The 24,243-nt window shown below is 34.3% G+C and overlaps 1 protein-coding gene across 1 annotated transcript; it reads left to right on the top strand.

Moving 5' to 3' along the window:
* Positions 1-689: 689 nt before the first annotated feature.
* On the top strand, positions 690-23,780 carry SEC62 (SEC62 homolog, preprotein translocation factor; the record flags this gene model as incomplete). Its single annotated transcript, XM_084231898.1, has 8 exons — positions 690-746; positions 7,870-7,978; positions 8,931-9,036; positions 14,019-14,223; positions 14,463-14,555; positions 16,336-16,396; positions 19,027-19,146; positions 23,311-23,780. 8 exons carry the CDS (start codon positions 690-692, stop codon positions 23,778-23,780), a joined length of 1,221 nt encoding a protein of 406 aa, XP_084088024.1.
* Positions 23,781-24,243: the final 463 nt, after the last annotated feature.

The raw sequence follows: 24,243 nt of genomic DNA on the forward strand, positions 1-24,243 counted from the left end.
TCTTGGGTTCTAAAAGTAAGTTTTAAGAAGCAAGTAGAAAATAGAAGGAAGAATCCAAAGTTCCAGAGGAACTGTACTGTTCCGGGTAGTGTATAGGAAAAGATAATTAATTAGGACTGGGCTCTGCTGTCAACCAGACAAATCAGTTCGTGTCTGAAACTCAGTTATGCCCGCTTACCCATCTTTGAAATGGGGTGATAGAATTTACACTGTAGTGGGGAATGGCCATGGTCGGTGGCAAAACAGAAATTGCCATAGTTGGGGACATCTGCAATTCAGTAGTTCTTAGTCCATGCCTCGGTGAGAGGCACCACCCCAAGCATACTGACTCTGAGGGGTGGGGCCCCGGAATCTGTATTTTAACAGCTGCCCAGGTGATTCAGATGCTCATTTAGGTTTGAAAACCAAGACCTGTTTCCAGTTCCCCTGTTCTCGAAAGCACTTCTCAACTTCCTCTTGGTGCCAACGACGTTCAGCAGCAAGAGGAGCCGCGGGAACAGAGAGCCGGCGAGGTGGAGGCTCGGCCCCCCGCGGGCCCCCCCCCCCCGCCTCCCCCCGCCTCCCCCCGCCTCCCCCCGCCCGGGGAGCCAGCCGGCAGGTTACATAACGGGCCTCCGCGCGGGCTCTCGCGAGGCTTCCGTCGCCCCCTCCTCCCTCCACGTCAAAGGGAACCCGGCGCAGCAGCCAACATGGCGGAACGCAGGCGACACAAGAAGCGGATCCAGGTAGCAAACCCGAGCATGGGGGTGGAGGGCTTTCGGGGCACTCGGGAGTGGACGAAGCGGGGGAAGCCTCCTGGAAAGGCGAGGCGGGGTGGGGTTCCGCCGCAAGCCGCCGATTGCGTCGTTGTGAGGAGCCTGAGGGGGGGCGGTGTTGGTGACGACCGAGGCGGAGGTGCCGGGGCAGCGGCGGAAGGCTGGGGGCGCCGCGCCCGGAATGCTTGGAGTTCCTGCGGCCGTGCTGGCCGGGCCGTCGAGGGAGGTCAGCCTCTGGCCCAGACAGACACCGACCCTCCCCGGGCTCCTCCCCTCCTTCTCCAGCCCATCCACTTGTCTCAGCTATCCCGAAATTAAGGCCACGGTAATTAGGGTGAACGGAGGCGGAGGACCGACCCAAAGCTGCGGGTTCTTTGTGCGCAAATAGAAGGCCCGTAGGAGGGGGAGTAATCTGGGTTTGGGCCACAGTCCCGGGGGCCCAGACGACGATCTGCCCATCCAGACGTTCAGTTGCCTTTACCTTCCTTTCTCGTCGATGTTATTAAGTTAATAGTCCAGTTGAAGCTTGCCGGCTTTCTTGCAGGCGCCACAGTGTAAACAAACACAACCCCGTTGGTACTGCAACGATTTGGTCGCGCCCAGAAACCTTTCGCATGCCAGTGTGTCATCCTCATAACCTACATAACATCTCTCCCTCATTCCACATGCATGTCATCTAGGCATTTCTTGCAATTTTACCCCTTTTGTTCTTGTTCTTTGCCAAGGTGAATACGTGGATCGTCTGAGCCACAGAGTGTCTATTAGTCCGTTGTCTCATTGGCTCATGTGTCTAGAAATCTTCAATATGTCATCATAAATTGATAGCATGCTGTGAATTGTTAATATACTAATCATAAGTTGTTACCCATCATTTTGTTCTGTTCCCTACTATTTATTGCTTAGGAGACTTTTTCTATTTAATGTTTTAGTCCTCCATTTTAAAAAATAGGTTTATACACCTAGGTGATTTGAGCTATGCAAATTAAAATTTTCCTGAGAACTTTTACGTGCTATAAAAAAAGACACCAGTGATCAACAAATTTGGAAGTTTGAAATTGAGCAGAAATAGTATCAACAGGGTACTGAGATCGGAAAGAGACTAATTGCCCCAAATTTAGACCTCAAAAAACCAGAACTTTTATGAAAGACGTCATTAATTATACTCTTCCTAGTCTTTTAAAATTTAGTATTATTGGTTAAGCTTGAGTATACATATATTCATTAGCGTTTGTATCAAAGTTGTCTGTCAAATTTGTACTTACTGCATTTTTTGTCCTTTTAATACACATGGTTTTACAGTTTTCTGTTCTTTTATTTTGTTGTAAAGGAGAGCCTAATCCCTTTTTTGAATAGCTGCTCTTATTCTAATTATATATTAAACAAAAAGTTAGATTAAGAAGCTGTGTGGTAGAGACAGTGGCTTCTGGCAAAAACTGGAGCTAGACAATGCCTTTGTGTAGCTCATTTTCACTATTTAGCTGTGTACTTTGGGCAGATTACTTAACTTTTTATCTCAATTTCCAAACCGGTAAGAAGGAATATTTATCTCAAAAAAAAAAACTAAACTAAAACTTCATGAGGTTATAAGGTTGTGGTGAAAAAAAAAATTAGCGTGTCAACAACCTATTAAAGGTTGTAAAAGTTTTTGAAAGAGTATTTGGCACCAAACTCCTTTTCCTCCTTCCCCAGGTTGGAAGGATTTAGTAGGGAATAGGAAAATAATGATGGGTAACAATTTATGATTATTAGATGTTTATAGGTTAACAGTGTGGCTTACTCAAAAGGTTGTCTTAGTATTTCTGGTATTATGAAATTTTAACGTTCAGAAGGATTTTCAAATAGTAGGATTGTTTTGGGTTTTCATAAGCACTATGATAATGCTGAAAAAAAGATTAACAGCTTTCTGTTCAGTAAATAAGCCGTCAGGTTTTGAGTGCCACGAAGTATAGTTGTTTACTTGCTATTTTTTTTTAAATATTTATTTATTTTATACAAGATTGATTGATTGATTGATTTATACAAACACTGGGTACAGTCAGAAGCGAGGGAGGGCGAGAGAATTCACCAGAGCCAGAGCGGGGAACAGAACAGGCTGACCGATGAAACACACTTGCTATTTTTTATTTGAAGATCATGTAAATACATGAAGATCTGTTAAAAATTAGCTTGGCATACTGCTAAGTGAAAATAAATAACATTTATTTCCCCCATTCTTGTAGTTTTCTATGACTGTTCAATGTTGTAGAGATCTTAGGAGTGCTAGTTGGAGTACTGCTATTACAGTACTGCTATTACAGTACTGCTAGTACAGTCTTACCAATTAATAAAAATACACAATATCTTATAAAAGTTCTTGCCCGCCCCCCCAGCCTCAGAGAATCAGAAACTATAATATTGGCATCACTTTAGACAAAAAGATCAAATGTAATGGCAAAGTTCAGAGTTTAAATTACAGAAAAGATTCTATTGTAAGACTTTTGGGCAAAATGATCTGTAATAGCAACTGAGTTTCCTGTTGTTTGTTACTTGATGTTTCATGTTTAGGGAAAAACAAAATTATGTTTAATAGATTCAGTGCCCTTGAATTGTAACTTGTATATTAGGGGAAATGCTTGATACAAACAAGTTCAGGGTTTTTTTTAAGTAGCTAATTCACTTGCTTTTTCTAGTGTAGCGTAATTTCAGATTCTGGTATCCTGTCAAAGCTGGAAACATGAGGATCATTTTGTCACATTTCCTTCTTGGACTGACTTTATTCATCACTGAAAACCAGAAGTGAGATACATATTCCTTGACATTATATTGGGATATTTTTAAAATTGAGCCTCACAACTAAGAGTGATAATTAATGAAACATTTGAAATAAGTAATTGTAAGTTATTTAAGAAAGGCAATTACATAAATTTTTAAGGACAATGCTTAAAAATTAAGGACAGTGCATAATTATAGGTAACAGGCTTACTCAAAAGGTTGCTTTACTATCCTGGTATCATGAAATGTCAGCAAGCAGAAGGATTTTCAAATAGTAAGATTTACTAGGGAATCCTTTTCACAAACGCAGTTCTAACGTAAAAGCAACTCTGTCCTCCACTTTATTACCACACTACTATTATCCTTATACCCATGGTCCTTAAAGCTTCTTTTAGATGTAAGAGTAATTCTAGATGTAAAACTTACTGTTCTAAACCATCTCCTTCATTTTACAGGTTCAGTGAGGTTATATGAATTCACTCAGGGTCACACACCAAGATACTTTGGACCAGGACTTCCTTCCAATTCTTGATTGAATGTTCTTTCCCCATCATCATTGATAAAATAAAAATAAGCTGTTCTGAAATCCTTCAATCCTGAAATTTTTATTTTAAATTGTATAAACACTTAACATGACTTGTCCCAGCTAAAGGGAGAATTATCCCATTTCATATTCTGCTTATATGTAAAGTCCATTTGTGTTTTAAATGACTTATTAATTCATAGAATTTATAATCTGTATCTCTTAATTTTGTTGCACCCATGTGTCTCCCTGGTAATAAAACCCTGATACATCATGGGCCTTATTTGCTTAATTTCAGAAAAGAGAAAGTTTGGGACTATACAGTCTCACTCAGAAGAAAAGGATCCCAGGAAAGCAGTCCTAAACCTGAAAACTGCCCCCAGAGGCTTAATGGAGGGCATACAATAGCAGTGAAGCAGGGAGGTATTTACAGAAGAGTTCTACCATGGGCAACATACCGAGACTCTTTGTAAAGCTTTACTAGTAACATGCTATTTGACTTTTAAGCAAGTGACTTATCTAACATCCCCTCCAGCTTTCAGATATATTTCTGTAAACCTTTGTCCATTCTTATGCTGTTTATATAAACATACAAGTTAAAAATCTGTGAACTAGCCTTTTTTATATTCATTTCACTCTTGACAAATCAAGTAAGCTTATTCCTATTGAAGATAGTAATGTAAAAAAAAATTCTTCTAAATCAAAAATTTTTGTAAGAATGACTTAGTGACTCATCTAATATCTTTTCTCAAAGAGGTTATATTAAGAACTGGCCCAAATAATATGGATATATACTTAGAGTAACCCTTATTTCATTATAGTATATATGTTGGTGTGTTGTAAAGCTAAATAATTTTTTATGTATCCTAATAATCAAATTTTACATGACTCCTCAATCAACATATTTATGCCTGAGTTCAATAAATCATTTGAGTGCTGAGTTAGATTTGTCATGCCTAAGTTGATATTACTATTTTTCATCCAGAATCACCTTTCTCCCACATTTGTTATTCAAAAACTCTCAGTTGACCAAATTAGAAATCTGACTTTTTTTGCTTAGCCATTTCATTCACCCATTATCATTATGTCATTTCTACTCTGCATTTGACACTTTTCAAATATCTGAAGTTCCCTCCCATTCCTAATCCAGCATCATACCATGTTTTATTGAATACTACAGTAGACTTCCAGCAGATTTCTCTGCCTTGTGAATTTTTCTCTAATTCAGTTTACTCACAGACCCCAAAAAAATAATATGTCTAAATCATTTTTTATAATTATGTCCTCTTTCTATTCAAAATCTACTGATAGGCTTTATGTTCCTTGTAGGGTAAAGTTGAGACTCCCTTGGAAATTCTTTAGTCCTGTTCTATATATACATATTTAATCTCCCAAGGTTTCCTAACTATACTTCACTAGGCCCACAGTTAGCGCTTATTCTAAGTCAATTTACTCAAAACTCATTGAACTCAAAATCCAGCTCCCTTGCCCAAGAGGCCTTTTATAGCTGTCCTCATCCACTTTATAAGCCCACTGTTTTGTGTACTCCTAAAATACTTTTTTCTGCCACTCATTTTGGAATATAACAATTGCTGTTTTGGATAGTTGTAATAAAGTGTAGGTATCATGTCTGACAAAATTTTGGATTAATTGTAGCACCCAAAACTATAGGGTAAACACTGAGTAATCATTTGAATGATTTATGTTTATTTAGACTTTCTCCCGTAATTTTTTAATCAACTTTTCTTAGTAACATCAGCTAATCAGAAAAAAAAAAGTTGACAACAGCTTTTATCAAATGAGGGAGAGAAATTAGCATATATGGGTGTAATTAAAAAAGGAATTGGTTTCTATAAGCCAATTACAGCATTTTATTATTTTCATTTATTGTATTTTTTTGGCTTTCGATATATAATTTACTAATAATTGAGACTTCTAGAAATGCAGTGTATTGTGCAAACAAATATTTCATGGAATACTGACATATGTTGATTTACTGTAATTTCAAAAATTTAAATACAAATTTTTACCTTTTGGTATGTTAAAGTATATTTTGAGGGCCTCCCTGGTGGTGCAGCGTTGAACGATGGGTGCGAAGCTGCCCGCAGCCTCTGCAGCACCGCTTCGCTCCCTGGCTGCTCCCCGGCCACCAGAGGAGGGTCCCGCCCATCCTGCCCCCGCTGCTCCCCCCTCAGCAGTGTATTTCTGTCCTTCTGCCTGTTCTGCTCCCCACTCTGGTGAATTCTCTCACCCTCCCGCGCTTCTGACTGTACCCAGTGCTTGTATAAATAAATAAATAAATCTTTTTAAAAAAAGGTATTTTTTGAGGCAAGGCCCAAATTAAGTCATTAAGAACTTTGTAGATATTAGTGAACTTGAGGGTTAAAATTTGAATTTGCAATTTTAAAGATTCTATTTTTCTGTGATACATGTTTTTATATATAAATGGAAGGGTTTTTTTATTTGCATGAATATTTGTTTTTTACTAGATTCTTTTATTTGAATTGAATGGTTTGGACTCTTAGTTTTTATTGCCACACATAATAACCCACAAATAGGGTAGAGACAGTGTATAAGAATCATATCTAATTGGGCCTCTAGAAGTAGAGGAGTTGAGAAAAGCAAAGGAAGAAATATGAGAAGTAGCTGCCACATGACTCATCTACCAAAGCACAGGTTCTCACTTCATCTAACAAATTACCCCTTTTCAGGATAAAATGAAAGCTGAAACCTTGGTTTGTTAATTGTTCCTTATTTTCATCCAGCAACTGAATTCAGATGTATCTGAAATTTGTGGGAAAACTGACAAACACTGATGATTAGATAAATTATTTTTCCATATTGTATTTTTAGAATGCTTTGTTATCTATCTTTAGCATTGATTGTTCTCAGCATCCTAGATTCTTGGCAGATAATTCTTTACTATTGGCATTTTGTTTAAGAAATAGGCCTTAAAATTATTCAATTTAGATTATATATTGCTGGAAATACTGCTTGAGTGCTCTAAATATCATACTTAAACATGTTATTAAAGACAGTACTTTTGTTTCAACAGCTTACAGCAATAAGACAACTTATAAAAGTATGTACAGTTGCATGTAGATACATATGTGTACTTACAGGATAGATCAGCCTTTCCAAAACTGTGCATTCCCATTAATGGTTCTTCAAATGAGATTGTAATTTGTCTGTCAAATGCACTTTTATTTTTGCTTTACTACAACTGGGGAAGAAAGGATTAGAAGTCCCAGCCATTATCTGGGATCTGCAACCACAAGGGAAAAGGGGAGGAAATACAAATCTTCAGCATCTCAGATAGTAATTATTGTGGCTTCCACATTGGAATAGCTGTCTTTAGTAATTTGAGAACACCTCTTATGGTCTGCTGTCCATTGTTCCGGGTACTTAGTTTTGACTGTTATTTAACATTTATTTATCGCACCTGTTTCTACTTAGTTTGACATTGGGCACTTATTATTGGCAGCCTCTTAATCTTTTAAATTATTGCTTTGTGGCTTATAAAAAGAGACCAAGGAAGAGTAAAGGTAAACTGGTACAAAGTAGTTACCATTCTAGAAAAACAACCCAAATGCCTTGTAACTGAGGACAGAGACAGTCCAGTTTTGAACCTATCAATTTAATGTTTAAAAAGAGATAATTTTTTTAAAATCTCTTCTCTGTGTCTTGAATACATTACCATATCTGATCCAGAGAAAGCCTGAAAGAAAGACCTTTTATTTTCCACTTAAAATGATATGCAAAACAGATCTATAAATTATTCTTTAGTGCATGAATTTCTCAAATAAATGGTTATATTAAATTAATATTCATTTTTTGCAGGAAGTTGGTGAACCATCAAAAGAAGAGAAGGCTGTAGCTAAGTATCTTCGATTCAACTGTCCTACAAAGTCCACCAATATGATGGGTCACCGAGTTGATTATTTTATTGGTAGGATTACACTAGTAAAGTTTTATTAGATAACATGTATTAATGAGGATACCTAAATTTGAAATATGTAGATGTTTTAAAAGTGATTTCCAAGTGTGATTGGTGATGCTGGATGATGTGTATGTTCTTTCCTTTTATGAATGAAAATATCAATCATAAAAGGTAAGAGAAAGTGCTTAGTTATGACATTTGTTGGAAATCTTAAAAAGAGGCTTAATTTTTTAGACTACCTTTTATTCAGATATATGTTTTTTTAAGTATATAAAATTTATTATTATGGATTTGAATTCAGTGTTAAACAAGTCCATTGGAACCAGCTGTGGTTATTCACATTATCCAAACAACATTATTATAAGCTAATGTATAGTAACATATACATATATATATAGCCCCACAGCTTATAAGTAGTCTCATCAATTGTTATTGAATTGCTATTAGAGAAGAAATTCCATTTTCTTTCTTTAGTGTTATGATTAATGATTTGAAAAATAGATATGCTGTTCTCTTTAGATCTAATGTCTTTAGCTGCTATTTAACAAAAGATTGTGTACAGAGCTTGTTTCTCAGTGGCTTACAGTAAAGCTTGATAACAGAATTTCTGTACTGTTGTGGGAAAGGAAGATTTTGGGTTGTTTTTCCTACATTTAATTGTGATTGAATTAGTGATATTTGCTTTTATTTTGAAGTATTTATTTAGAACATTACCTCGATTTATTTTGAATGTCATTTCTAGCACTACTGTAAAAAGATGTTTATCAATTTGTTTTACAAATTGAGGTTTTAAAAGACTATCATGATCATGTCAGACTTAATTTTCTGTTGAACTTGGTTTTATTTTCTCATGCCAAAATGTTGAACTTTGTCTTATAAAATATTAGCTAGACGTAAATTCCCATGTGTAATAAATTTAATAATTTATATATGGTGTAGAAATAATAAATTTCTTCTTTAGCTTCAAAAGCAGTGGATTGCCTTTTGGATTCAAAGTGGGCAAAGGCCAAGAAAGGAGAGGAAGCTTTATTTACAACAAGGGAGTCTGTGGTTGACTACTGCAACAGGTAGTGTATATTTCTTAGTTAAAGGATAATGTAAATCAGTAACATAAAAATTCCTCTCTAGTCTTGAACTCCTTATTCGTTTTCATCATTAAATGTGATAGTACAACATAGCTCAAACATCTTTTACATGCAGCCTGGTTCCTTGGTACCTCTGGAAGTGCATTTATTTGGTGTGAGACTACCTTATTTTTTTAATTTTTTTTAAAGATTTATTTATTTATTTATACAAGCACTGGGTACAGTCAGAAGTGCGGGAGGGTGAGAGAATTCACCAGAGCAGGGAACAGAACAGGCAGACCAACAAAATACACTGCTGAGGGGAGCAGCGGGTGCGTCAGGAGAGATCTGTGCGCTATATGGGACCCTTGCTGGTGGCCGTGGATCGAACCAGTGCTCAACCGCTGCGCCACCAGGGGAGGCCCATCATTTTTAAAATTTTTATTTGTATTCTGTTGCCTCTGCCAGATTGACTGAACTAAAGGGTCAACAATTAAAAATCATATACCAATGCCTGTGTTGAACCAAAAAGTTCATCCTATGCTAAAGCACAGTTGGGGAATCTTTTCCAAAACTTTGGCTGTTATACCTAATAGACTTCTTGTTCGTTTGTTTATCCATACACTGAGTCATTAGCAGGCACCCTTCCCTGTTTTGTTTAGTGATTGCTAATGTATTTCTTTTAAAATCAAGACAGCTACAACATCTACCTTGTCTTGACAGCAAGATGAAGTGTAGACAATTAAGTAGCATACTCATGTTTTTCATAATAGGTATGTCTCCTTTGGGGAAAAACTTGATAGTGATGTACAAAAATCACTTTCCTCTTGGGAAGAACTAAGCTAGTTTTCTTTCCATTTTTCCTGCTTGGTTTACTTACTACTTAAATAAGTGTATTTTTTAAGATGTTAACAAAATAAATTTTGTGACACTAAAATTTGATTGTTGGTGACATTTTGGATTATTTTATGTTCAATGAGAATTTATTATATAGCATTTATTAATATATTGTTTATAGCATTTAGAGTGTCAGTCACAGGAAACCTTCTTTAAAACTACTATTTCACAAACTGTTTTCTAAGAATGTAAAGTTAAAAAATTGACATATGTTAGAATTCTTATTGGCCTAAAATCAGGGTCACTAATGGACCTTCCAGAAACTGAAAATTTCATTGCTGGGACAAGAATGATCTAACAGTGGTACATCACTATTTACCTTTATAGTTATTTGTATATTTAGAAACCCAAAGTACAAATTTCCCTGTCAACTTTAAGGTACATTTATTTCTTGTATATGGTATAAAAATCAAGAAATACTATAAATACAAAACCAAGAAGTTGGGTAACTTACCCAAGGTCAGGTAGCTGGTAAGTGGCAGAGCCATACTTCTCCGGAGTCTCCATAGTCAGGCTCCATAGTCTATGTTCTTAACTACTACATTATACTATCTCCAACAAAATGATATGCATTTAATGAAGCATAAATTAAGGTGAAGGGTTCACCCATCAATACTACTTGAATATGAAGTCTGTTAACCTAAATCTCTCAGACGAAGAAACAGTGTTAATCCATACCACTTGGCCTTTAAAGATCTTTGATAATATTGTTACATGAAAAGCCCCAAAGACCTAAGTACAGAGAATGTTCTAGAGATATGCTCTTCATTGTATATGTCATTCTCATTCATGTTAAGACATTTGTGTCCTTTCTGCACAAAAATAGAGAAGCATAATACCTGAGTTCTTCAGAGCCACTTTTTTTTTTTTTTTTTTTTTTTTTTATGATTTACTTATTTATGCACACAGGAGCTGGGATACAGGACAGAGATACAGGGGGTGAGAGGATTAACCAGAGACAGAGTGGGGAACAGAACAGGCAGACTGACTGAAATACACTGCAGAGGGGAGCAGCAGGTGAGACAGGAGAGGTCTGCTGCACCATGTGGGTTGCTCCCTGGCTGACCGGGGATCAAACTCATGCTGCATAGGCTGCAAATTGCTTCATACTGCAGTGCTTAACCCTTTGTACCACCAGGGAGGCCCTTTCAGAGCCACTTCTAATACAACCTGGGAGTGTTCATGATGACCAGCCTCTGTGGCTTCCTCCCTAGCTACAGACAAAATATTCAAGGGATGATTATTTACTCAACATATTTTTCAAATATCTTTTATATGCCAGGCCAGGAATACAAAGATGACAGTGATTTGATACCCTGCCTCCAAAGTACATATCTAGTTTGTTAGAGAAGATTTAAGACTAATTACAACGTGTTGTGTTCTATAAGGAGGAACAGAGAGGGGGAAACTTCAAGAATGCATTAATAGGGGAACATGTTAATCAAATTTTGAAATATAGATAGGTGATTATCCAGCAAACAATAGCAGAAAGGACATTTGATCCTGGCAAAGGGTACAGGACAAATTAAAATAGGGAATTATATAAAAATGTTGGAGAGCTTTGTGTGACTTATTCTCTATGATGTAGTTGACGCTAAGTAAGTAGAGTTATTGATTTCATTACAGTATTAAATGCCATCTTTTTCAAAGCATAGTTGAAGTAGACATTTTCTAAAGACCTATCAAGGGATAGGTCAGTTATTCTACTTATAAAATAATGGAACGATCCTATAATGGAATAATTTATGAACAGTCATAAAGTGTTTATGTGTGCCTATTCTATAGCTATTAAATGAAATTGAAGGCTTTACAGTAGCAAAAATAATGACCAACATTGAACAAAATGAAGGACCTAATTTCTTATACATCATTTTGCTTAAAGTAGCAATTTCCAAGAACCTATTGACAATGTTAAGTGAGGACTTACTGTGTATGCTTCAAGTATCTGTGTATGTCCACATGTTTTCTTAATATATGGAAGCCTATAATATGAACTACAATATAAACACTGGTTTTTCAGTTAACATACAATAAATAGGATGTATTTTTGTCTTTATTAAGTGGTAATAAATGTTTTTGATAGAAAATCTAGAAATCACAAAAATAAGTGCCAAAATTTTTTAAATTAGAGTATGTTCGTCATAAATTTTTGTGGGACATTCTGAAGTAGGATAAAAATTAAAAATCCCCTTTGTTATTAGCATAGCTGCCACTACTATTAAATTTCATTTTCTAGTCATAAGTAGTTAATTGCAAAGGGTCTTGGTTCAGACCCTTAATGTAGACTTATTTATATATTTGCAAATGTTAATGGTAGTCTTTTGAGGTATTTCAGATCATTGCACAATTATATGCTAAGTAGATCTTCTCAACAAGTAAAATGGGCCAAATGAGTAGACCTGGAAGTTAGCTATGTGGAGATGTTCATGGGGTGGATCTAGTTGCACAGCAGAAAGAAGCCCAGGCACACTGTTTGAAGCAGGTGCTCCAGATTGCACAATATAATTACTAGAAATAAGTGGTCAGTTATTTCTAGAAGAAGGAGGCATCAAGTTAACAAGCAGTGTGATATGCTGGAGCAAGTAGAAAGTTGAGAGGGAAAGGTACACAGATAGTGACGAGACCTCGCTTCTAGTTTGTGTTTTGGTAATTGTACATTATCAATGGGATGAGGAAACAAATCAGTAACTCTGAAACATAGGATTTGAAAAGATGACTTTTAGATAAGAAAGGAAGGACCAGCCCAGTTTCTTGAGTAGGGTAATACAGTTAGAAAGAACCACCACCAAGATTGACTTTATCTAGCAGGTCAGCAACCTCTAAGCTCATCAAATAAAGAAATGAATGAAGCAGGTATCTGACCGTTAAGTAATTTACACTCTTGTGAAAGTGGCAAATAGATATAACAAAGTATATGTTGTTAGAAAATAAGTGCCATGAATAGGATAAATGAAATAAGAGGGAGAATGGGGCTTAGATTTATAATTTTATACAAGGTAAGCCTAGTTGAAAAGATAATGTCTGGTGGGAGACTTGAAGGAAGTGAGGGAGTGAACGAAAAGGACATGCTGATGAGATAGGAATGTAACTATATTTTTTAAAAAAACATGTTTAATAGAAGAACAGTGTATTGAAAGAAACTAAAGAAATGTACAGTGTTGTTTTGCACAGTTATATGCTATTGTGCTATATACTTTAGTATATTCATCCATCTCTTAATTGAAGATGTTTCATTGTAGTGACAGACTGAATAATGTGAAGAACAGGGTGGAGAGAAGTATGTAACATCCCCCACCCCCCAAAAAACCCAGCTGAAGACATTATTTAGATTAGTCAAATCATGGACACATTTTTAATCTGTTAATATTTCTTAAACTATTATAAATGTCTCCTCTTTAATTTGAGCTTAACACTGAGTAAAACAGTTTTTATTACTCTTTTTTTTTTTTTTTTAGGATTGATTTATTTATTTATTTATACAAACATACAAGAAACAAGGTACAGGCCAGATGCGTGGGAGGGTGAGAGGATTCACTAGAGACAGAGCGGGGAACAAAACAGGCAGACTGGCGAAATACACTGCTAAGGGGAGCAGCGGGCGCACCAGGAGAGGTCTGCTGCGCCATATGGGACCCTCGCCGGCTGGCCGGGATCGAACCAGCGCTGTAGAGGCTGCGGACAGCTTCACAGTGCTGCGGCTCAACTGCCTGAGCCACCAGGGGAGGTCCTTTATTACTCTTAATGAATCTAGAGAAAAGCTTCATAAGGATAAATCCAAATTTATAATCTTTTATACCTATATTATATAGGTATTTTATACCTATATTATACCTATATTATATATACCTATAATATTATGTATGGCTTGAAAATGGAAATTAGGTTGACAACTTTTATATAATCAATTAGGCTATGCAGTTTTTACTAGAGGTGGGCGTGACTGTTTCCCATATGCTTACTAGTTGTAGTTTATTTTGTGAGTTGCCAATTTATGTATTCCTTTGTTCACTTTATTTTGATTTACGTATTTTTGCTTTTAAGTCTGTATATAACTAATAAGGAATTAATCTTGTAACTTTTTCCTAAAGGCTTTTAAAGAAGCAGTTTTTTCACCGAGCACTAAAAGTAATGAAAATGAAGTATGATAAAGACATAAAAAAAGAAAAAGAGAAAGGAAAAGCTGAAAGTGGAAAAGAAGAAGATAAAAAGAGCAAGAAAGAAAATCTAAAGGATGAAAAGACAAAAAAAGAAAAAGAAAAAAAAAAAGATTGTGAAAAGGAAGAATCCAAAAAGGTGATTTGGTGATTTCAACTAAAATTCAGTAAAAATCAAAAATGACTATGTGTACATGACAATTCAGGCATATGAAAACTTTTAAAATATTTTATACAGTAACCAGTTATATGGGTTTTTGAAATACCTAGTTGAGAATTTTTGTGTCTCAAATAGTGAATTTTTTTCTGTATTAAATGTCATAATCCTTTTTACTAGTTTGTGTTTTTTTTTCTTCTATTCAACTTGGGTTTTAATAGGAGGAAACTCCAGGAACTCCTAAAAAGAAAGAAACTAAGAAAAAGTTCAAGCTTGAGCCACATGATGATCAAGTTTTTCTGGATGGAAATGAGGTGAGAGTATTTAGCCTATAACTAGAAATCCAGTTTTGTGAGTTTTTAGAATTATCTTTGATTCCTTCACTAAGAAGAAATTTAGATAAATCTAACCATATAGATAATAAGTCTTTTAGAAATAATGCCTCTGATTTTTGATTTATAAAAAATTTATTAAAAATACTCAGTTTCAGCTGTCTGTGAGTGATAGGAAACCTGAAATAAACAGGCACTAAAGTATTTACTTCTCTCTTATCTGTGAAATCTAAGGGCAAGCAATATAGATATGGCATCTTCATGTTGAATCAAGCTCTTCCTCCTGTGTATAGTAGTAAATTAAGATTACATCATATCCAAAATAACTGCTGATATTATATGTGTACCCAGAGGAGAAAAGGAGAATGACAGCATGCCTCCTCTTTAAGGCCACTTTCCAGGAGGCTGATAGTTTCATTCTGCTTGGATTCCATTGGCCAGAACCTAGTGACATGGTTATGCCTACCTATTTTAAAGTCTTAGAAATGTGCTTTTTATACTGTATATCTTTTTGCTCAGCTAAAATGTAGGATTTCTATTACTACCAAAGAAAAAAGCAGAATGGTTAATGGGGAACACTTAAATATACAATATATATATATACACCTCAATACATATGTACCTCATATACAATATATAGTCAGACATATTACTTCAGGAGCCTAAAATTTTCAATATTACTTGGTGCTTTACTCAAGGAGATAGTTTTTATTTCTTTTGTATTGGGAGATTTTTGTCATATAGCTCTCTGTGAAGGCTGCTTTAAAATTTAGTCATTTAACCAATATACTGACTATTGAATTGTTGTAAATTTCAAGACATATCTGTTCTTACTAAGACTGGTATTGTATATAAAGTAGTGGTTCCTGAAGGTGTAAGGTTGAAATTCTGAGAAATGTCTTTAAGAACTTGGGTTTTTTTGTTTTTTGGTTTTTAAGAATTCTAATTGGCAGAAGTGGTGTTTGTGAATCTGATTTCCAGGGAAATCATACATAGTGAAAGAAGAAGAATGGAACATCACTGTAGAAATAGAACCAGATCAAAAAGATAGTAACAGAATTCTGGTCAAAGCAGAACCAGGAGATGGAAGAGTACTAGAAACTCAGCGGTAAAACTAGGTGTTTTACGGATGATTAGCAGAGTTCTGATTGTACCAAATGAAATAAATTTCTGTTGTCTAAAATGGATTTAAAGTAGTCATTACCAACTTGTGGGCTGTAGACTTTCCATGGAGTAATAAGCAGTGAAATTCTTGCAAGGAGTCATCGAACCTTTATACTCAATGAGCATGATTTTTAATAATCATTTTTTACATCTCATCAGTTAGAGGGAACTGGGTAGAGTTGAGAGCTGGTGGATCTCTAATAGAGCCTGCCTGGAATCTGTTATATAAACTGCTTTTAGTCTAGTACATCATGCCATTATACATCCTTTAGTGACTAAAAGTATAATTGCTGAACTCTGGGTTGAATAAGTAATAAATTGGTCATATCAACAAATTGTTAAATGCATGGAACTATATAGAATTTACCTTAGTGCATTACGAAGTTTATCATTTTTAAAATAATTTTCTAACTAATGGCTATCAAAAGTTATACTACTGCTGAAGGAAAGACCTTTGGAATTTGTTTACCTTAGAAAGTATTTCTTATATGTTAAGAGGTTGGAAGTGACTTTTATAGGGATCAAAAGTGTAGAATTAAGTTTAACTTTCTAATATGACTTTAGAACTTTAAGCACTGGGATTTCTTAATTCTTCCAGGTGTTTGTGTGGATCTATGACCCAGTTCACTTTAAAACATTTGTCATGGGATTAATTCTTGGTAAGTATCATCTCTGAAGAATTTGTTAGGGAAAATAAAAACTAAGCCATAAAGAAAAAAATTAACATAAAAGAGCTATTTTTAAAATGTATACCTTAAAGTCCAAGAAGGTAGAAGAAAAACTGAGGAAAATATTTGCAACACATTAAAGCAAAGATCTTTTAACAGACTAACAAACTGGTAGATATTAAAATACCTCATAGATTAAAAAATTTATAATGACCAATAATAGTGAATGATCCTTAATAAAAAAAGTGAAAGCCACAAAGATTATAAAGTTTAGTAGGATGTAGTCTTAGTCTCCAACACTTAGGAGAAACCAACACTTTCTAACTATTGGCAATATGCCCATTTCCATTTTTGCACTATGAGCTATGGAAATGATCCCTGAAAGTGTAGTTTCACTTGTTTTAGTCTGGCTAACTCTGGCAGTCTAGCACTATCTTTTGAATTTTAAATGCATGTAGTACTGACCATCTGTTCAACTTCTAGGAATTTATCCAGTGGTTGTTCTTAATACAATAAAACAGATTATCTATTTGAGAGTTTGCATTATCCGTACTAACACAAATCCTCCAGACTATATTTAAGAGGGTAATTTAGCAAAAATCTTTGAAATATTAAATGTTTCTACCTTTTGACCTAACAATTACACTTCATATTTATCCTGTGTTGTAATCAAGTTGCACTAATATATATGTACATTGTTGTTTATTGCACCATGTGTATAACCTAAGAGTGTAATACTGAAACAATTCAAGTCCCTAATAGAAGAATTGTGAAGTAATTTAAAGTACAATTGCTTGCTATATTATCATTTAGCCTTTAAAGAATTAGATGAGATTTAGTGATAGAAAGAGCTCTATAACAGATTAAATGAAAAAATAAATTGTGAAAGAGGAACAGTGGTATAAGTTTATGTAGAAAGAAGTTCTGCGTTTTTAGTTTTAATTAATTATAGGCAATCTTTGGGAACACATAAGAAACATAATAATAGTTAATCAGTGGGAAGTGAAACAAGAATTGAATGAAGAGCACTTTATACCTTTTTTTGCTTTGTTTTTATTTATTAATATTTTTAATCATGAGTTTATGTTATTCCTGTAAGTTCAGGTTAGGGTGTGAGAGGCAGCAGGGAGACAGTGATTTAACAAGTAGAAAAAAAATAGACAGCAGTTAAATACACAAGCTTGATCAGTACAGTAGCACAGAATCCCTTTCAAAATAACTTTTATAATAAAGTTGAAAATCAAAATCCAACTCAAATAGTTAAGAGCTGTTGATCACTTACTATGTACTAGTCAGTTTACTAAATATTTGACATGTGTTATTCATTTCATCCTTAAGGAATATTTCATATTCATCTTTAAGGAATAGGAGCGGGTAATGTAGGCAGTGTATTAAATAAAAGATTACTGAGCCTCAAAATAGTTAGATAACTTACCAGGGTTACTTAGCTTATAAATGATAGAACTGTAATTTGAATCCTGATCTCTCTTTAAATACCTGATTGCCAGACTTCTGACCTCTTATGATTGTTCCATGTGGTCTCACCATATTTGGATAAAAGCTGGAGGTGCTTGTATACAGTTTCCCGGCATACCAAAATATCATCTAGCAATAAAATGTGCTTTTTATACTGTATATCTTTTTGCTCAGCTAAAATGTAGGATTTCCATTACTACCAAAGAATTGCAATCTATATATGTCAGAGCTCTACTCCAAATCAGATTCTTCAGGGAGGGATCTTTGGAATCACTTTTTGGTTAGTTGTGTTGTTTGTGTTATTCTCCTTAAGCTCCCCTATTCAGTAGATATCTATGTTCAAAAATAAGTAGATACTGCTTGTAAACAGCAGCAGTTAACCATTTAAAGAGCTAGCAATTTCACATTTTTAGCTAGCACTTCTTTCAGCAGCTCTCTGCCCACCTGCATCTATGCAGACATCTCCTTTTTTTCCTTTCCTTAATAAATGTGCCATGTGCTGATGAAAAAAAAAGTAGCACCTTTTTCTAATTATATGTAATTTATAATAAAAAAATTCTAATATAATTTATGAACAGTTGGGTTTTTTTTTTTAAGTTTTTTTAATATATATTTTACATCATTCTTCCTTTTTGTGCAATGTATGCTATCCATAGTCCCCGTAAAATTCCCACCACCAGTTTACCCGTGCACCATCACCATAGTCCATTGTGCTCTTTACTCCCGTTTTGATCTCTCTTCCTTCCCCTCCCCTGCAGAATGTCTATTCTCTGATTTATAGTTGCCTGTTAATTTTGTTTTTTAATATATTATTTTGGGGGAAGAGAGGGCGGTGATTGTGCCCAGTAAAATAAGCCAGAAAGAAAGAAAAATATCGGATGGTTTCACCTCTGGAAGGAATGTAGGGGAACCAAGTAAGGGATCAGGGGGAAAAAAAAATATGAATAGTTGTTAAAATGTTAGGTTGAACTATGTGAAATGACTGATAATTGACCGTTTTTTATTTTAAAAAAATGGCAACTTTATGTTTCAATATGTCTTATGTTTTAGCTTTTTCCCTAGGAATATATTCACTGTTATTGCAACCAAGGCATTAAAATTTTAATCTAAAAATTATCTTTGTAACTTTGTCATTTTTGTTCCAGTGATTGCAGTGATAGCAGCCACCCTATTCCCTCTTTGGCCTGCAGAAATGAGAGTAGGTGTCTATTACCTCAGCGTGGGAGCAGGCTGTTTTGTAGCCAGCATTCTTCTCCTTGCTGTTGGTAAGTAGTAGGATTAGTAAAACTGACCAGTAATGTAGATATTGGGCTATTTCAACTGTAATTTGAAACTTAAATGAAGCTGTATAGCAAAATTATGTAGGCAACTCAAGAATATGGACCTACTTTTTGGGTTGTATTCCAGAACTGACGCAGATTTGAAGTAGTTCATGTGCTGGATTAGATTTTGTCTCTTCTGAAGTAAGCAGGCTTAGTTTGTCTTAATCTATATGTAAATATACTTTAATATTTTTAAAATATTCTTTAATAGTTGATCATTTATTAGACATAATGCTTTCAGTAAAATTTTTGTATTTTGACTAAAAGCAAATGAAACATACCAAATATTTAATTTCTATGTATATGTTCAATAAATGATTCTAAATAGTTGATTTGCCATTTGGGGAAAAGTCAGTTTGCGCCCATGGACCAATATCAATTCAAGATGCATTAAGGATTTTAAACCTAAGTGATTTTTTTTATTTTTATTTTGGATGACTGGGCTCCTTTATAGCTGAAAATAAATCATCATAAAAATTACCCAATTCAGAAGAAAGCAAGTGATTAATAAATGCATGAGAAATGCCCATTACTAGTAATCAAACAATAAAATTAAGAGAATGAGGTGTTTTTCGCCTATTAATAAGATTATTTCTTTTGTTTTTTTTTTTTTTTTTTTTTTGAAGTGGAAATAGTGCTAGGGAGAGTTTAATTGGAAGGAAATATACCTAAATATAAATAGTGGTGATAATTCCGAATGACTTATACTTGCCTATAATCTTTATAATGAGCATGTTACTTAACCATGAAAAAAAAATTATATAAAATCCTTTTCTCAAGATTTCCCCATATATGGTGGGCAGGTCTAATTTAATTTCTCTCTTTGGGAACCAATATGTCAAGTGATTTTTTTTTAAACTTATATGTGACTCCTTGACCCATCTAGATTTTCTGTTGGTATATGGTATTAAGTGATTTTCCTAATTATTTTCCCCAAGTGAGAAATTAACTTTTCTACCAAGGATATAGAATAAGAATACCTCTGTCTAAATAGAAAAATAACACACACTTTATTGACCCAGTGTCTTCTAGGAGACTAAATTTGACCAAGATTATCTGAACTCATCATATGTTATTCTGAGTTTCCATGTTATACAGTAGATTCTTACATTTCTAAAGCATTACTCCTATCACCCTTAGCAATTTCCCACTGCATATCCCTTTACCCTGGGCATTAGGTGCTGTAAGTTAGGGCTACCATCTATGATCTGAGGAGCCAATTTATTATTTTATTCAACTTACTACTATGTCTATGGGCCTCCTTTTTTCCTGTCATCTGTGACACTGTGTGGTACCTTCTTCACCCATATTTTATTTTTTTCATTTCTCTAGCTTAGTAACCTTGAGAAAACCACCTGATGTTTCTGCATGTAACACAGCACATTTGTAGGCAAAGAAATAATACCCAAGTCTGCAAACACAACTAGTGGCAGTATACTGTTGTCCTTAAGAATGGCATTAAACTTTAATACAACTTTAGATATCAAATTGGAATCTTCTAGCCTTCAAACTCATGAAAATTTAGAAACTTTGAAAATTTTTAGCAAAAGTTCATCTCAGCTGAATTGAATTAACCAACTTGCTTATTTAGCTTTTATTTAAACCAATATTTCAATAATTATGGTTATTGTGTTTATTCAAGTTGGAATGAGACAGAAGAGAAATAGGCAAGAAAACTGGGGTCTGATGATTCTGCAGTAAACAAAAGGTCAAAATGCCTTTGTCAGTCACTATTCCAGGAGTTGTTCGTTTTTTCATTTAAATAGGGTCATCCATAGATACCACAAAATAGCTTAGAGAATTTGTCATATTAACTTTATTCAATTTAAAACAGAAAGTAATCTTTTAATCTTTCAGAAGAAAAACATTTTCACTATCAAAACATTTGTACTATAATGTGAGTATTTAATGCCTCATTTTTTTATGTAGGGAGAAAATCTGTCATTTATTTGGAATACTATTAATGAGAAAAGAGAAAATAATCAGGGAAGTTAAAGAAAAGAAAATGTGAAAAGCAAAGAAAGAAAAATGTGAACTATTAAGGAATAGTATACCATCTGTTATTTCATTAACAATTTATCTCTTTTATAATAGTAAAGCAATATGACAACAGTCACACTTGGTTAACAGTCATATCTCATTAGTTTGAAATTCAAGTAGGAAAAATAAAATTAATTTCAGCCTAAAATAAAGTATTGCTTCAGTAGTTGTTTCTGTAATTCATTTTAAATATATTATGGATTTAACTATACAGTGCATGTTAAATAATCTTCTGACTATATAACCAGAAAGCAAATGCAATATTTTGTTATTTCCTTTAGAAAATGCAATTCCAAGTAGTCTTACAAATAGTTTTGATCTGTCGCCCACTTACAAATTGGATGTATTTTTTTTTTTTAATGTGAAGTATTATATACTGGTCAAAATTACATTTGGTTGCCATTTTGAATATGTATGGTTGATATTGCCATTTAAAATAGAACCCTTTGCAATTTTTAGATGTGTAACTTTTAGTAAAGGAGCAGAATGACAGTACATGTCCCAGTGGCTTTCCCATGATTTTTCTCCTTTTGACCCTGGTAACCTAATGCCACCTAGAGAAAACCACAAATGAAAAAACTCAAACATGTTAAAATTCTGTTATGCCAGGTTTATATATTATGAGAATTTAGATTTTTTTTGTGTGTGCCAGTTTTATTGCTTTTTCTTGGATTTAACACAAGATTTCACAGTATGAGCCATCTGTTTTATAATCTTATAAATCCTATGATAGCATTGTATTTCTATCTTGAGGGAAAAATACACACTGCCTCCTTAAAAGATGTTCATTATTTCTATTTATCAGTGGAATGTCAAGCATATTTGCCTTTCCTATTTGTACCGTCAAAGACCCTATTATGTACAGTCTTTTAAGATATTTACATTCTCTGGTGAAAATAGAAATTGTACTTTATAAAAAACAAGGCAGCTGTAACCATTTCCTTTTATTTATCCAGAATAAAATAATGGAAGATTTATAGATGAGCCTTAGGCCTTAAATGAAAATAAGGATATAATTGTCTGGAAAAAAAAATAAAACAAAAATCTGTCATAGATGATTAGTCCCTAACATTCACATAATCATTATGACCTTTTTAAAAAAAAGAAAATCACTGGGCTCTGTAGTAATATTAAGTAGTATTGCAAAGTAATATTTAATAATACTAATAGTAAATCAACCAAAAATATGTGAGGTATTAGGGTGTATGATAATTCATTACTATAAATTCTCAAAATCTTCCATTATTTAACCACATTTTTATCATAGATCTTCTAGTAATTCAAATACTGTTGAAGTGATCTGGCTTTCATTAGCATTGTGCTGTTTCCTAATATTGGGAGAGGGTTTGTCCTTGAGCAGAAATTATATAAGTACTGCACTAGCAAAATTATATAACTTGGGAAAATGTCCCCTTATTGTCCAGAAGTGTTTTTACTTAGAAGACTTACCCTTCAGGTACATGTCTTGGACCCATGATACATTTAGGAACCCACAGAAACATTTCTTTTAAAATCAGAAAATTATATGTATATAATAACTATGCACGATAATATTTATATCAACATGGTCATAAAACGTAATTGTTAATATTTCTTCAAGGAGACATTGTCCTACAAAGGCAATCAGGTTTAGGAAAGCCATGACTAAGCCTTTTTTTTTCTTTGTAAAGGGCTTCTTAACATATCCTTTATCCCTTCTATTTATCTCCTTTTTCTTATACCATGATCTCATGCACACTTAAACATCCAACTGACAGGTATGCTTGTTGAACTTTAACATGCAAAATACTTAAATTATAAGCATATATAATAAAGCAGCACCCAGATGAAAAAGACAATTTTTGAGTGACTTTGTAGTATTATGCCCTCAAGTTCAGAACAGAATGTTCTGTGCTTAGTGTAATGTGATAGCTACTAAACTAGTCAGGATTTTATTGTTCATATTTAAGGTACAGGTAATGTGTAACTAATAAGTACTCTGAATGTTTCCCCAATTTACTAACAAATATCCCCCGCTACCTGAGTCAGTGCTTAAATTATTCAACTAGAGAAATTTTTCTCCCACAGCTCGTTGTATTCTGTTTCTCATCATTTGGCTGATAACTGGAGGAAGACACCACTTCTGGTTCTTGCCAAATCTGACTGCTGACGTGGGCTTCATTGATTCCTTCAGGCCTCTGTATACACATGAGTATAAAGGACCAAAAGCAGACTTAAAGAAAGATGAGAAATCTGAAACCAAAAAACAACAAAAATCCGACAGTGAGGAAAAGTCAGACAGTGAGAAAAAGGAAGATGAGGAGGGAAAACTAGGACCAGGAAATCATGGAACAGAAGGTTCAAGTGGAGAACGTCATTCAGACACGGACAGTGACAGGAGGGAAGATGACCGATCCCAACACAGTAGTGGAAATGGGAATGATTTTGAAATGATCACAAAAGAGGAACTGGAACAGCAAACAGATGGGGATTGTGAAGAGGAGGAAGAAGACAACAATGATGGAGAAACAATGAAATCTTCACATGAAAGATCATAATCTGACTAATTTTGGGACTGAATAAGTGCAAGAAGTTGGATTTTCTATGTTGGCTGGGTCATCATAATTACACGACATTTGTAGCATTCTTTAAGTCCATTTGCTGAAATGTATTGACATCCTAGCAGTTACATTCAGTCCTTCATTTCATAGAATCCTATTGGTACAGCCGAAAGCCATTTATAAGTTTTATCCATTTGATAATTTTATAGTGAGTAGATTTCATTCATTTTGATAATTCTCAAAGATGCACTTTTCATAACATTTAAATTAATGGGATTTTTGACAGATGTGTGGCTTTTTACTGTTAGAATAATCCAAATATAACTGAAAGGGATATAAGAGAAACACCAATATTTCCGATTGTGCATATAGGTATATAGCCATTTCTCAGATTCTTTAAGATGAAATGCTAAAACTCATTGTTTTTGATAGCTAAGCTTTTTTGTTCATTATAAAACTG

This window comes from Talpa europaea (assembly GCF_964194135.1).
Source record: "Talpa europaea genome assembly, chromosome: 4".
Taxonomy (NCBI): domain Eukaryota; kingdom Metazoa; phylum Chordata; class Mammalia; order Eulipotyphla; family Talpidae; genus Talpa; species Talpa europaea.